The sequence below is a fragment of the Anthonomus grandis genome, chromosome 7 (assembly GCF_022605725.1).
Source record: "Anthonomus grandis grandis chromosome 7, icAntGran1.3, whole genome shotgun sequence".
NCBI classification, from domain to species: Eukaryota; Metazoa; Arthropoda; class Insecta; order Coleoptera; family Curculionidae; genus Anthonomus; species Anthonomus grandis.
This window is the reverse complement of record NC_065552.1, coordinates 32,232,921-32,249,561: the sequence shown is the minus strand read 5'-3', so window position 1 is coordinate 32,249,561 and position 16,641 is coordinate 32,232,921. Positions and strand designations below refer to the sequence as shown.

Sequence of the window (16,641 nt, the reverse complement as noted above, 5' to 3'; positions counted from 1 at the left end):
ATAGACATATGACAAAATATTTTACCTTAATGGTAATATGTAGGTATTATAATACCACGTAAAAAATATTAAGCTCTTTCATATTAACATAGTGTATAATTGTTTTCTGGTATAGTTCACTCAAAGATATACGGTTGACTCCTACTACTATAAATCAATTAGACCATTGTAAAAACCTGGTAAAAAACGACATTTTCACCAAACAGAAATTTTCTATTAGATTCTTATAGTTTTAGATGAGATGTTTCTCCTGTATTGTGCTAGATGCTGTGTTAAGTCACTTAAATATTCCCAACATTTTTTAAGCCAAGGAAACAACGTTTACAAACATCAGCAAGACCCCAAAAAGCAAACTAAATCCGTAGTTGCGGCACGATAATCATAATCCGGAAAAGCCTTGAAGCCTTCATCCAAGAATTAGAGAATTCATACTAGAGCGGACTTATATAGGAGCATTTTAGGCATTAGAAACCAGTGTGCCTATTAAAAGTTGATGTTGATGATTAAAATTGTATTAGTTTAGTGTTAGTAGTATTAGTTGTATTAATAGATTAGTGTTCCTAAATTTGGATTGTATAAGTTTTAAGGACTTCGTAAGTACATTGCGTAGACGTAGAATGCAATCTCGTAATAAAGGACGTAATTGCATTGTAATAATAAATGAAATTGTACCTTAGAATATTGAAAGGCTAAAACTACCATTGCCATGAAACTATAGGCAGTTTGTTTGCTTGATGCAATGACGCCCAATGCTTATGTAGAAATGCCACAAAACACTTAATAATATCATAAAAACTTGTCACTTACCGGCACAAAATAATACTAATGCTCCTCTTTAATAATATGAAGCATTTTTTTAAAATAAAATATAATAAGATACTCTATAAAGAATTCAATATTCAAAGTTAAATGAATGCAGATAACGCAGATTATAGAAAAAGCCAACAATATCGCAACGCCGCTCAATCGCATTGTTTATTCCACCGACACAAATAATCTTTACCAGTGACGTCGTCAAAAAATATTTACATGATAAATATATTTTATTAATAATAGATTATCTTTAATTTATAAAAAATATTATCTTCTATGAACTCTTTATGTTAATTTAAGTAAGTTGTCCAACCAGATTCCTTTTCTTTAGTATCCCAGTCTTTCTCTCTTCTCATTCCAGAGTTACAATAATTAATCTCATTTCTGATTTAATACTTATTTAATAGAGGACGTAATTGCAATATATGAAATGTTGATCAACCTGTGCAACAGCGCGATAGATGCGTAGAAATTGTATCATTTGTCCTGCTGTGTTACACTATTCTGTTAAAACCAGAGATGCTTGATATCCATATCTTCCAATTGCTCTCAGAACCGAGTTTTCGCACGATACTCACTTAGCGCTGTTGATGGTCCGTAATATTCAATGCCTATGTTATTTAGAGCCTGTATGGGTAGCAACCTTGTATTAAGAAAGATCTAATTCTTGTGATCCATGTGTCCAACAACATCCATTTTGTTGGACTTTTGGCTACACTTTGCCACCAATATACCAGCTGATTCAAGCAAAGACATAGCAAACTTATTTGCTAAACACTTGTCCAGTGTCTATCACTTTAATGAGATAGATCTAGGCAACTTTAATTTTTACTGTAAATAATTCTGTTGACATCCAGTTTAAACTTGCTGAGGTATTTGATTCTGTAAATGGCCTTAAGCATAAACTAAGTTATGGAGCTGATAATATTCCTACACGTTTTAAGTTTAACAAAACCTTTGCATACTAGATAGCTTTAAAACCCCTATTTACAAGAATGATGACAGAGATAATATAAAAAATTATAGACCGGTTGCCATGCTATATGCTATTCCTAAACTTTTTGAGTTCATACTCAACAAACACCTTACTTGGCATTGCGAATATCTCCTGGTCAATGAGCAACATGGGTTTAGACAGGGTAAATCTACCTCTACAAATCTAACATTGTATCATGACTACATTGTTGAGACCTTTGGGGATGGATATCAAGTGGACTTCATCTATACAGATTTCTCCAAAGCGTTTGACTCTGTCATTCACTCCTTGCTTATTTTTAAATTAAAATGTTAGTTTAAAAAGTTACCTAAGCAAGAGAATTTAGTTTGTTTATATTAGGGTTTCACTCTCAATTCCAATTTTGGTAACATCAGGAGTCTCACAGAATTCCCATGTGGGTCTTCCACTTTTTAACTTATTTATTATTGATATTTATGGAATTATAAAATACTGCCTATTTTTATTATTTGCCGATGATATGAAACTATACTTACAAATTTCAAATTTATCTGATTGCCATAGAATCTAAGAGGATCCTAATTCACTGTACAAGTGGTCACTATCTAATGGCTTGCATCTCAATAAAGATAAATATTTTGTTATCTCCTTTACTAAATTAAAAACTGTTATTGCTTTTGACTATCATATTAATACAACGGTTCTTTCGAGGGTGACAGAAATTAGGGATTTGGGTCTACTGTTTGACAACACATTAATAGTCTGTAAAATGAATTCTCGTGATTTTTCTGTCTCTGCATTTAGAGTTCTGTATAATTACTCTTGTTCGTAGTATTTTATGCTCTTCTGTAGTGTTGTCCCCCCATTATTTAAACCACATTCATAGCCTTGAAAGAGTTCAAAATAGGTTTCTCAGAACCTGTACTTGGAGCCTAAATTTGCCAAATTTATCTATAACGGATGTTAGGTCGAGGCTAAATTTAATTTCACTTGAGAATTATAGGACCAGATGCGATTTACTTTTTTTTCTATTAACTTCTAATTGTCCTGAATTATTAAGACTTGTAAATTTTAGATGCAATACCAGATATCTTAGAGAGATGCCACTATTTAATTAAACAATATCATACGAATTATGGTAAATATTCTCCTTTTAATAGGTTTCACATGCTAGGTAACGAGTTTAATTGTCATTATGATATAATTGATAAGGCTTTTTCTGCGTTTAAGCGATGTCTAACTGACTTTCTTGAAAATCGATAACTATATATGTACGTAGTTTGAAATGTTTTTTAATTGAATTAAATTTATTGGTTATATTGTCTATAAAATCACGAGATTTATTAATTTCTTATTTATGTTCATAACTATGTTGTTTAAAAATTCTGGCAAATTTTGTTTAATTACTTAAGGAATATTGTTTATTATTTTTTTATTGTTATGGTTAGGTTATTCATTTTTGTTGCAATTTATTTCGTGAATGGGGACATCCCGTATATAAATAAATAAAAAAAATAAATAAACATATATCCTCATTTTGCTTCCTCGTCTTTCACCTTACACATTGTTCTTATTCTTATTTGTTGGCACACTTTACTGCTAATATGCATAAGGCTCTTTTCGATCTCCAGACGACGTGTTATGGACTTGTGGCTTAATATGCCAAGCCTCAGAAATTTCAGATTATCGCTGACAAATCGAGTAAATAAAAAATGTTTGTGTTTGTTTGAATTTATTCTTGAATGATAACGATGTTATTGACTATAAACACATTTGCCAAAGTAGTTGCCGCTAGAGTGTCCTTATTTTCCTTAAGTAGTCGTATGTGAAAATACCATTATCTTTCATTTTCCATTATATGAAGGATGGAAGTAGGGAATATCGCGAAACCAAGAAACCCGGCACCAAGTATATATAGATCCTCGCCGAGAAATTCTCTCCAGCCGCGTGACGTCACAGACCCAACAAAAGTGCTCGATCTCTTGGTTGTCAAGTTTCTTCACAACTTAAAAGTTCCGTAGATTCTTTTGAATATAAAGTAAAATCGTAAACAGTCCCCTTTTTCATAACTTTTGTATTTTAATAAAAGCAATATAGACCTTTGCAACATTGTAAGTTTTTTTTTGCTCCCACTTTCTCCAATAATAATTCATTTTTTCCAATAACAATTCAAAGTATCTATGACAAGATTTGGTGGCAACAGTGCTTTTAGCCAATAGGGGCAAGAATTTCCAACACACCCCCAGTAATGGAAAATCGATTCGGGTCTGGATAGCGTGGCGCCAAACTGCCGACATATCCGTCGGTAAAACGCGCTGAACAGTTTGGATCATTTTAAATTTTTGTTGCCTGCATTTGCGTGAGTTGCGTGACATATTTTCGACTGTATTATTTCATTATAATATTAAATTCTCATACTTGTACCAATTTGATACTCGACACCTAATACGCTATAAAGCTCGGAGGTCAGACTGTTAAAATGGAAAAAATATTACTATTTTTAGCTAAAAAATTATGAGCGATTCTACTTGGTTATGTTTAAGAGGACTACAAAGAAGGAGAACAAAGTTGAGGATGATTGACTCAGAATATCCATACTTCAATTTCATGACACGACATTTATATTAAATTTGTAGTTATAAAACAGAATATAAATACTAATAGGGAACCAAGGTCCATACTAATAGGAAACCCAGCCATCGTTTATTTTAAATAATATTTAGAACTCATGAAAAATAAAAGGCAGTAGAAAGACAAGAATTACATTTTGTACATACTGTAAGCAGGTTTCTTCGAATCATGAACGATCGCAGTTAAATGATGCTGATCGGCTGAATTGAGCATAACTACGTAAGTAAAAACATTTTAAGACGATTTATGAGGTGAGTGAAGAATGACACTACAATACCACCTGAGCTAAGGGATTGTTCAACTCACTTTTTTTACTAACAAAAAGAACAATTTGAGTTCTTTATAAAGCAAGTCATAAAGCAAATCATAAGTCAATACTATAATCAATTTTATAGTGGGATTGTTAATTTGCATATATTTTTTTTATACAGCTAACTACTTGGCAGCCTTATTGACACCTTTGATTTTTAATGCTGAATATATCTTAGGTTATGTCAGGAATAAATCTTTGGTTGATGCTTTGTAAACATCAATTTGTTAATGATAATGAAGCTACTTTTGAATTTGAATAACTAGATATAAGTTTGGAATATTGACTTGAAAACTTCTTTAGCTGACTTATTTAGATGAAAAATATGAAAGGTACTTCTTTTCAGAAGAATGTTCATGAAAGAAAGAAAAAATGAAGTAAATCAAAAAAGATTTTGGGTTCAGGACGGGTCGCCCCACATTACGATGCAATTTTGTCCCATATATTCATATGTTTTGTCTAATTTGGAATTAAACAATAAATGTGTAAGCCTATTTTTTGATTTAAAAAGGGCGTTTGATGTAATAAATATTAACCTAATGTTGGATAGAGTTAGTGAATGTGGTATGCGTGGTCTTGCCCATAAGTGGATTAAATCGTACCTGACCGATAGATATCAAAAAACGATATTAAAGAATGGAAATGTCTCAGTTGCGTCTGAATCCCTACCAGTTGTTAGTGATGTCCCACAGGGTATCATTTTGGGGCCACTGTTATTTGTTGATAGCATCTTGGACAAATTTCCTGGCCACCATATAGCGGCGTTTGCAGATGATGTTATTACATCAACGACGAGTAGTGACTTCAACCGGGGTAGTTGACCGAATGATGAGTATCAGTAGCAGGAACAGCCTAGTGCTTAATGAGTCAAAAACTGAAATGATATTTTTTAGTATTACCGATTTGAATAAAAGCTTGCTTGTTAAAATGCATAACAAAACCTAGAACAAAATAAGGTTGTACTTGGGAATATTAATCGATGAATATCTGAGTTGGTTTTATCATGTAGATATGTTTTTAAAGAAATTATCAATTTATGCCTATGTGATCTGGCAGTTACGTAATAAAATCGATATTGGCCTGATACTTCTTTATTACTATGGTTATGTCCAGTCATGTTTGTCATATGGCATAATGTGTTGGGGTAACTGTTCTAAAAGTGGTGAAGTTCTTACAGCCCAGAAAAAAATAATTAGAATTATTTTATTTAAGCTTTATACATTTTCTTGTAGAACACTATTTCCAGACTTGAAAACTATGCCATTTCCTTGCCTATTTATTTTCAACTCGGTCATGCATATACCTGTCTGATTATTCTTTGTCTAGAGGTACCCACTATGAACTTAGGGTTAACTTAAATTTGAATTTACCCAAACATAAATTAACCAAAGTGGCAAACAGCCCAGTTGTTTTAGCAATTAAATTATACAATAATCTTCCCATTGAAATAACAAAAATTAAGAAGGTTAATAATTTGAAAGCTTCATTGAAAAGAATTTTAATTAAAAATTCTTTTTATACGGTAACAGAATATTTAAATTGCAGCGTCTCGTCTTTACTCCCATAATTCGTATTTGTTTGTTTTGCTTAGTCGTATTGCTTAGTTAATTGTAAATTTTTTATTGTTTTTTCTTAAGGTCTTTAAAGTTGTATGTTTAGGTCTTATAGTTTTATTTTTTGACATTATCCGATCTTATTTGTATGAGTCTATGGAAATAAATATTTGAGTATTGAGTATATTCAATTTATTCAATCATAGATTCAAACAAGGCCTCTAACAGTGTTTCACACAAGATCGTAATTAAAAAATTTAAGTCTTATACCCTGGATAAGAGTGATAATATCCTATCGGTGAATCCAAATGATGGTAATCTTAATAAAAAATGATGTATTATAAATGTCCTACGATTTGACCTACACCAAAAAATTGATAATCTTTACTTATGGTAATGTCAAATAATTGCCATTGAAACACGTTACCAGGCTTGTTAAAAATCAATAAAACGACATTTTATTACATGTCACAAAAGAAAAGCATTGATCAATCTATTACAATTAACAATAAAAATGTATTTATTTTACGGTTCCCAATAAACCTAACTTGGACCTTGGATCTATGATGAAAAACGTTCTGTAACGATGTATGTGAAAGTTTAAAATAAGTCTCTATCTCTACGCTCAGGACCACACGCTCTGACGTCAGCGTGGTCAAAGTCCAGATTTTTAACCCACATTTTATTAAGAATTTTTAAGGTTACCAATGTTAAGTAGGTATGTGGGCGTTCAATGAAAAACATTTCTATTTTTTCCCAAATTTTCATTGTTTGAGGGAAGTGAGTAACTGAGTAAATTTTGAAGCGAAAAATATTGACGCTGAAACTACGTCAATCGCGAAAAACAGTCAAGAGGCGTGACTCGTGATGATGTTTGCGATTTGGAGGCTCGACTTAGGCGACGCAAACTAAAGATAATATTATGAAATATATGATTATCAAAACTAAAAACACAGTTAATTTTAGTTAAATTAATATTGAATTAAACATTCTAAATATAATTATTATAATTTCTTTGCCAACTGAAAATCTTAAACAGAAACGTACTTAAAATCCTCTAAGAAAGCTTGATTTTTGAACACATATTCAATTTTAAACTTTATTTAAATTTCTTTGCAATCAGGAAAATCAGAAAAAAATGGCCTAGAAAGAACTCTGAAATTCTTAAGATTCTGACAAGTAATTTTATCCAGATAATACGAATTTAATAACTATAGAGATAATTTATTTAAAAGGTAATTTCCATGTCGTTAAGATTAAATAAATAAATAATGTCTTTATTATACCAAAATGTACAAAGGCAAAGTCTAGCCTATAGGGCTAATCAACTTAACCTCTAATTACATGAAAAAAAAAATATACCAAATTAGATAGATAGCAGTTATAGAAAGAAGATAATAGAAAACCCGTGAAATCCATGAAATCTATCTTGAGTTGGAAAATAAGCAATGACATAAAACTAAAAAAGAAGAAAAAAAAATTACACATTTTTCCTTTAAATTATAAGATCATATGTAAGGTGAGAAAATGCGTGAGAAAATTTTGATTTTGCTTTAAAACCAGCAATGGACATGCACTTAAGTGAATTCGGAAGTTCATTATACACCTAAACACCATTAAAAAGAAAACATCTGTGAAATAAAGCAGAATGAAAACGAGGAGCCGATAATTTACTTATACATCTTAGATTGACGTCGTGCACATCTCTTCGAAAACTGAATTTTTCACGAAGGTAAGCAGGGGAGGATGTACCAAGCAATCGAATTTCTTAAGTTAAAAATCACTCTACGGCACTGAATTTGAAGCTTCTGCAAACGATACAGGATGACAGGAAACAAGGAACATAAACAATGTTACAGTAGTTCATAATAGGAACTACTAAGGACTCGCATAATTTCTTGCGTACTTTGTAGTTAATGATGCTTCTATTAGCGTACAATGGTTTGAGCGCAAAATAGGATTTTTTAATTACGTCAGAAACGTGCATTTTGAATCTCAAGTCCTCCTCGAAAATTACTCCAAGATTCTTAATGTTATCAACTATTTTTAACTGCGTCCCCCCACAAATAGTTGTAAATTATCCAAGACAATTTTTTTCCTATTTTTTGAAGAGAAACATATTACAGAACACTTAGGACCCAAGACGGATCCTTGTGGTACCCCAGAACTGATATAAAAGCGGTTTGACTGAGCTTGATTTTCTAATACCAGCAGTTGCTTTCTTTCACAAAGGTACGACCTAAAGAAGTTTAATGAATTATTATCGAATTCATAATAGGTCAATTTTGCTAAAAGCAGGCTGTGATTTAACGTATCGAAAGCTTTAGAAAAGTCAAGCAATACGAGCGCCGCAGTATAACCTCTATCCAAAGCCTTAATGATTTCTTGAGTAACTTTTAACAAGGCAGATGTGTTGCTGTGCCAGACTGGCCCTGCGGAATTATGTTGTGATAAAGAAACCATAAATCTGTGGCTGAATAAACTTTTCCAAAACTTTCGAAGGTATTGGAATGATGGAAATAGGTCTAGGGTCTAGGGCTATTTTAGCTAAATGCATTATAAGAGAAGTCTTCCAAACATCGGGAAAACAACCTCTTTCCAAACGGGAATTTATAACATGAGTCAAGTGAGGAGCAAGATGATAAATACAATGTAGGAGCATATTCGCTGAGATGCAGTCACTACCACAGGCAGTAGATTTGAGGTCTAAAACTATTTTTGAGGCCAAATGAAATGAGAACTGGAGATCAGGACTAAATGTGTGATTAAGAAAATATTCGACTGTCTATGAGCAGTTATCTGAAGGAGTATAAACTGATGAAAAATAATTCTGAATAATAATTATAATAAAAATATATTTTGTCAGGATTTTGAAGGTTTACAGGTATAGAACGGTTAGATGAATTTCTGAGACCAAGGTTTTTTATTGCTTTCCATAGTTTTTTACTATTGCTGCCTTTTTGATGAAGTTCTAAATATGCCTTTTCCCGCCTAATCATCCCACCACCGAATTTCGTAGTTGCTTAAAGAATAGCCAATCGGGTAAACTCTTAGATTTTTTACATCTCGATAACGCTTTATTTTTTTCTTTCATAAAGTTTAACGCTTTCGGTAATCCATTAAGTAGTATAAGGGTTAAGGAGTATAAGGTTTAAAAATCCTTGAGGTGTTAATGGGCCATGCGTCTCAAATAATGAACAAACATTGCTGGACAAATACTCGACTTTTTAACCCAGACCATAAATATGGTAAATATTATACCTATTTATAGATTAATGAAGGAACATGGTATGACTCAGTCACATGCCTTGGGTACAGGATACTTCATACTTAGCTACAGATACAGGCACCCAAAATGTTTACCGTTCTCTACCTGAATACCCAAACATAACTTTTTTTTGGAACACTTTCTTAAACCATATTGACCAGCATAGTTGTTATCACTTTACCTAATACAAGCAGTATAGTAGTTATAGTTATTACATATTTCAAATTATCTATTTCATTAATATAATATTACACATTCTGTAGGTACACTAGTATCATGGGGTCAGTATGATGTTTGCTTCTATTTTATGCATTAATCACACAAAGCACAAAGCGAGTATTTTTCTTGTAAGATCTAAATTCAGAAGAGATAAATTGTATGTATGCAGAGTGTCCCCTTTCAAATGGTCAAAAATGCTAGATTATATACAGGAGCGACAAAGAAGTAGTTTGAAATAGGAAATCGATGGTCGGGAGTGCGCCCGTTCCAAAATACAGGATGTTGAAATTTTTAAAAAAAATCGATTTTTTTCGTCTATATCAACAACGCTTATAGCGATTTGAATGAATTGATAAGGTGGTGAGGCTCTTTTTGAGAAATTGTAGGTGATTTGACCTGTCCAGGGACAGATTTGCAGCACATGTATATTAATTTTTATATAAAAAACAGGTACGCCACTGTTTTTTTTTTGAAAAAAAAACTTGAATAATTTTGTTCATTTTCAATAAAACACATCCTTTGCATATTTGCGCTCCGACGCACCGCTTTTGTGCAAAAAAATAAAATCCATACAAAACTTTTTGTCGCAACGAAAATTTTAATATCATTACAATAAATAATTTAACTAAACAATAAACAATTTAAACCAAAATAAAACACAACTTAAAATGAACAATTTAAGTAATAAAAAACGATTTAAACATTAAAAAAAAAAAATAAACAATCCAAACCACATGCTCAAAGTGTCCTCCATGAATTTCCACACATTTTCTGCACCTATTGACCCAAGATGCTCGTACGCGAGCAAAGACCGCTGGATCGTTTCTCAGAAGGTCCGCAGGCGCACCACAACTCTAGCGACTAGGTTTTCTCTGTTGGTTACAGGTGTTGTGTAGATAAGCTATTCCATGGCGCCCCAGACAAAAAAGTCTAGAGGTGTCAGATCAGATGACCTTGCTGGCCAAGGGACTGGAACACCTCTACCAATCCACTTGTCGTTGTAGGTCTGATCTAGAAAAGGCCTTATAGTACGAGCGAAATGCGCTGGTCAGCCATCGCGCTGGAATCAGAGGTCTCTCAGCAACTAGAGAGGCCCGGCAGAACATCTCGCAAAAATACTAAGTAACTATTACCGGCAAGCTAATCTGGTAGAACGTATGACCCAATTAAGTGGTCGCAAATACTACCTGCCCGAACATTAATGTGAAATACTGCTTTGATGTGTTTAGAGTGGCGGGTTTGATCGCTCCACTCGTGGTTATTGCGAGGATTAAATGACTTCTCGTGCGGAAATCTTTTTTTGTCACTTGTAAGGATTAAACCTGGAAAATTGACGTTTTGTTCTGTTTGACGGAGAAACCATTTAGAGAACTCAAGAAGACGACAACAAGCATTTCCTTAATATTATGGCTTTGTAGTATTCGGTGCACGGTGTTTTTGGCATAACCAGCTATTGAAGCTAACTTACCACTGCTATTATTAGATTTAATTTGAATACGTGCCATAATTTCATCCCCAATAGCATCTCTCACCAGGCACCACCTTACCAATTTATATTCGACCAATCTGTAAAAAAAAACCATCGAATTTTAAAACATTATTTATACAAAAACGTGATAAGGAAAAGAACAGAGTTTTACCAGTGATCCTTTATGAGTTCTAATAATACTTGACTACCATCATTGAGTCGGTCTCCCGTAGCCTTTGTCCAATTTTTATGAACATTCTGTGTTCGAGAAACTCACGACCTGCCTGTACAATCGCTGTGCCAACAAAGCACTTCCTCGCACTTCTCCATACAGAAGATGCATGTCTGCAAGCTCATCTAATCCAAGGCGATTGATTAAGCCGGTTTTCTTTTAAAACAGTTGGAGACAACTAATCAATAATTAATTAATTAATTTTTTACTTTTGTTTGATTACTGTCATTCATTTTTCTCTTTCATGTTATTCATGTTATTCTTTCATGTAGTTCATGTTATCGCCTTGACAACATTATTAGCAATTGAGTATGGTATCTCGATCTTCTGCAAAAACTGACTTTCAATCCGATCTCCTAATAAAAGTGACTGCCATACCGTAAAAATACGATAGTAGGTATGCATCGACACTAAACTTAACAAAAACATGTACACACTTTGTTATTATTATTATTTTATTACTTATGTAATTATTATTTATTTTATGAACATGAAAAATTGGATAAAATTTTCGGGAAATAAAAAAAAAATTATAAAATAAGGAACCCTGGTATAGATTTAATTTTTTTGCGCCAAAACGGCACGTCGGAGCACAAAAATGCAAGGGTTGTGTTTTGTTAAAAATAAAAAAAATATTCAGTAAAAAAATACTTTTTTCAAAAAAACAGTGGCGCACCTATTTTTTTATATAAAATTTAACGAATATGTACTGCAAATCCGTCCCTGGTAAGTTAAAATAATTGCAATTCCTCAAAAAGTTGCCAACCAACCAATCATTTAAAACCTAAAAAATCCATTTAAAACAGTTAACGCGTTTTTAATACAGAGGGAAAAACAGATTTATTATTTTGTATTATTTGAATAACTACTATTAAACCCACCAAATACAAGAAATTCATTATATAGTGCGCCTCTTAATTGTCCCCTCTTGTGCATGCGTTTATATAAAAAAATTGAAATTTGGCACACATCATTGGCTCATACTACTTTTTGGTTCCTTGCTCATTTTGCAAAACTTCAATTTATGGTCCTGGAATATTAAGTTATTACTTTTACCCATAGCAAAATGGCAGCCTTTCAAAATCTTATTTTTCGCATTTTTATTTTCTTTGTTAGACCTGTTTACAGGTGTAATTTGTTTGTAGGTGTGTTGTTGTCGACAGTACACCACTTGCTCCAATTTTCCATGAATATCTCATGTAGTACAGTGTCAAAGGCTTTTAGCAGGTCTAAAAATATGGCTAAACCTTTTTTGTTTCCGTTTATTTATATTGAACTGTTTTCAACATTTCAAAGATCATTAATTGCTTAACAGGATTTAAAAAAAGGACGAAATCACAAACATAATAAGGAGAAATAGACACATTTCCCAAAATGTAGTATATTAAAGTCGTGCTCAAGGTAATATCAAATAACATTCATCATAATGACAGTCATAGGATAGATAGTTATATCAGTTATCCGTCTTACCGAACACATACGTTGTCGCGACATGGTTTAAACGAGATTAATTATTATACGTGAATGATACAAAATTACGCACATTGTTTGTTCTTACACTTAAGTGTGTACTTAAGAAACGTTGAATATATTGAATGAGATGTGTTTAATTGTTTGAATATGACAACATTAAAATTAATTGTTAAACCCAAATTCATCTACACGCTGATTACCTAAATTTTCTCTAAAACGTAACTAAAATAGCATATGCAATAAGCTTCTACTTTATGTTTTCTAGTTATTAAACAGTCAATAGACAGTTTTCGAACCCATTAAAAAGTATCACCAGTAACCACTAATTGACATGTATGACATTTCAAGTGTCATTTATCGTATATCCCTACCGATACCCTCCGCTATCTTACGGACGAGAGACATAGCCATAAACATAGCGAAACGCATACGCATTAATGTTGTTTACATTATTGTCAAATAATAATAATTCATAATTCAAGTTTATTTAGTCTCCTTTTGCCTGAAACAGTAAGAATAAATTTGTGTTTTTTTTTAATTTTGTGACAATGACCACGACCAACAATCTAAATTTCAGTGTCTTGACAAAATTCAAGAGAAGTAGGGTTAGATTTAATGATGAAGATGACCAAATACTTCTAATGGACATCCTAGCTAATAATCCCTATATTGATTCAGCAAAATAGAACATCATACACAAATTTTTGTCAATTTACAGGAAAAGATATTACTTTAAGAGGAATGAAGGAACATGTAAATTACATTCTAAAAAATTTTGAGAGGAAAGAAAAGGAAAATAGAGCTCGGTATGTTAATCACATTAAAAACAAATTTCAAAGTTGTTAATATTATTTCTGTAATTTTAAAACGATTTTAGATCAGGAGTTGAGGAAATATATACTGGCTTAGATGGATTATTGCAAGAAGTTTTAGAACTTATTAACGGCATTCTAAAAGAAAAAGAAATTATTAAAAAAGAGGCCAAGAATTCTGAGAAAGGCAAATTGTTGAGGGAGGGTTTAACACAACAAATTTATAAATTGCATAAACACGCAGTTATAGACCCAAGACCATCTTCATCTTCTCCATATCAGGAACAGCAAGAATTTGATTGGGCCCCAAGCAATCCTAATATTGAATATATGTTTGGTAATTATATTTTTGATTAACTTTTAATACAGCAGATGCTTCACTTCCACAAATTTTGGAGTTAAAAAAGAAATTAAATATAGAAATTTAGGTATAGAGTTTACTATATTTTTGTCTCCAGGAGAAGAGAGTGCTACAATTCCAAATAAACCTCAATCTCCAATTAATATTGAATCTCCAATACCAATAAAGGATCACCCCTTGGATCACCCAGTAATTAATGAATTTCACAGAGAAGGCCAATCAAACATTCAAGGTAGTTTTATGATTAATACCAAGCGTTATTTATGATAATTTTTTGTTATGTTATTCTTTCATATAGTGAAAAAAACTTGTGATTTTAATGTGGTGTATTTCAGGCCCAAGTCGTAAAAGAAAAAGCAGAGTAGTACAAAAAAAAATTTAAAAAGAATACTTCACCATTTTTGGAGGAAAAAAATAATGCCAAACTGAAAATTAGAATAAATGAATTGCAAATCGAGGAAAAAAAACAACAAATAGAATCAGAAAAGTTGGGAATGGAAAAACAAAGACTGGCTTTTGAGCAGGAAAAGTTTGCCATAGAGAAAGAAGAAAGGCAGGCTTTGATGCACCTATTAAAAACCCAACAGGCACTTGTAAATGACCTTTTAAAAAAGGTTTTACAAAAATAGGTACTAGATAAGGATAAGCCTTTAGCTCTCAATTTTTTATACATATGTGAATGTTCCTTTTTTTTTTTGAGAATTGACAAAAATTATTATGTAAAATGAATCCATTTGCAGGCATTAACCTATTTTTGTTTTGTAAATTAGAGGTTTATGTTAAGTTTTTTTGCATTTTACAACTGTTAATGTATTGAAGATAATTTAATATAAATTTAGTTTAAACGTTTAATCTTATGTTAGATAAGAGTAAATAAAAATCAATATATCTATAATTTTATCAATTTTATTTCTATTAACATTTAACACCCATAAAAAACTAAATTACAAGATACTGTAACATGATTTGGCTAAGAAAACTAGACTTTTTGTGTATTTTAAAAAATATTTGTAATATTGAGATGACTGTAGAGTAAACATTTTATACATAAATCACATATTAGTTATAGTTACTGCAGATATTCTTCTAATTCTACAGGGTTAATATTAAGTGACTGGGCTGTTTGATCACTATATAAACAAGAATGACAATTTGTCAAAATAACTGCAACACTATACATGAGACCTACTTCTTGCAGGAGAAGTTTCTGATTTTTTTTGTAATCTAGGAATGCGAATTGAGCAATAACCTTTCCAAAACCCCACTCTACTCCAACTCTCGCCCGACTCATTCTTGCATTAAATTCCCTCTGTTCTGGATTTAGACCAGCTCGAAATGGGTTTGACAGCAGCTCCCTTATTCCATATCCTTTATCACCATAAACAATAAAGTTTTCACCATTGGGAAATCTTGTACTTTCTTCCCTCATAGGCACCTTTTAAATTTACAATGATTCCATCTGGACAGGTAAGACCCTGAAATTTGACACAATGATGTCGTTTATGTCCGGAGTAGTATGCTTCTTGATTTTCACTTGGTCTACAGATGCCTTGAGTTGTCCCATCAATAAAAGCCCAACAATTGGGAATTGGTACGCCTTTTATATTTATTGCATTAGCATACAACCTAAATCTATCAAGATTCAACCATTGCAAATCTCTTAGATTAGACAGTTTTTGCCCAAAATTATCATATACATGATGCATCATATAATCAATTATTTTGGATAATGCTGGAGGTGATTTACCAAAGAAGGATTCTAAACCACTTAGTCTGTTAGGATAGGTCAATCTCCTTAAAAGAATGCAGAGTCCATCTTGACCAGAACACTTATGTCCACTATCAGTTGTAAATTCATTTGGAAGTCGGAGCGCACACACCAATCTGGGTATATCTGTCTTCTCAAATCAAATTTATTGTTTAAATTAAAATTGCCATAGATATTGGCTCGGTATATATTATTAATAGGTGGATTAATTATTTCTAACAACAGGTCATCATCTAAGTCGCTGTCAGAGCTGGAAGAATCTAGGGCTGCAAAATCCTCAATCTGTTGTAACTTAAGAAAAACAATAAACACGTATTTCATGGAAATAAAGCTTTTTGCTATCGTTAGGTTAGCGGTAAACGTATCACCTATTTCGAAAACACTTTTTGGGGAGCTGTCAAACAGCGGCTAAAATAACGTTTATGTCTATGTTAAGCGTCAAAACATATGCATCTTCGAAAACTGCCTAATAAAAGTATGATTTTTACCTTACACAATATGGTTCAAAATAAGGATAACATTTCATACATAAGATTGATTAAAAGTTACGTTAATTACTGTGTATATAACATTTAAAAGAAAATAAGTGAATGAATGAACTAATTATAAATGAGTCAATAAACTAAAAACTAACCAAATAATTGTTGTTTATTTAACCTTCTCGCCTGGGATCGCCGGCAAAATCACACTTTACGAATTTAATAGCAGTGATAACGACAGACGCATGTTTTTAATTTGTTTAATTAACTCCTCTTCATGCATAATTTCATGTAAGGAT

The 16,641-nt window shown here is 32.1% G+C and overlaps 2 protein-coding genes across 3 annotated transcripts in view; one reads left to right on the top strand and one right to left on the bottom strand.

Moving 5' to 3' along the window:
* LOC126738203 (proline dehydrogenase 1, mitochondrial) overlaps nucleotides 1–16,641 on the bottom strand; it is a 65,494-nt gene that overhangs the window by 36,329 nt on the left and 12,524 nt on the right. The window lies entirely within an intron of this gene.
* On the top strand, nucleotides 12,840–14,939 carry LOC126738213 (uncharacterized). Its single transcript, XM_050443436.1, has 4 exons — nucleotides 12,840–13,728; nucleotides 13,800–14,071; nucleotides 14,193–14,327; nucleotides 14,431–14,939. The coding sequence occupies exons 1-4, from the start codon at nucleotides 13,664–13,666 to the stop codon at nucleotides 14,475–14,477; spliced, it is 519 nt and encodes a 172-aa protein (XP_050299393.1). The 5' UTR covers nucleotides 12,840–13,663; the 3' UTR covers nucleotides 14,478–14,939.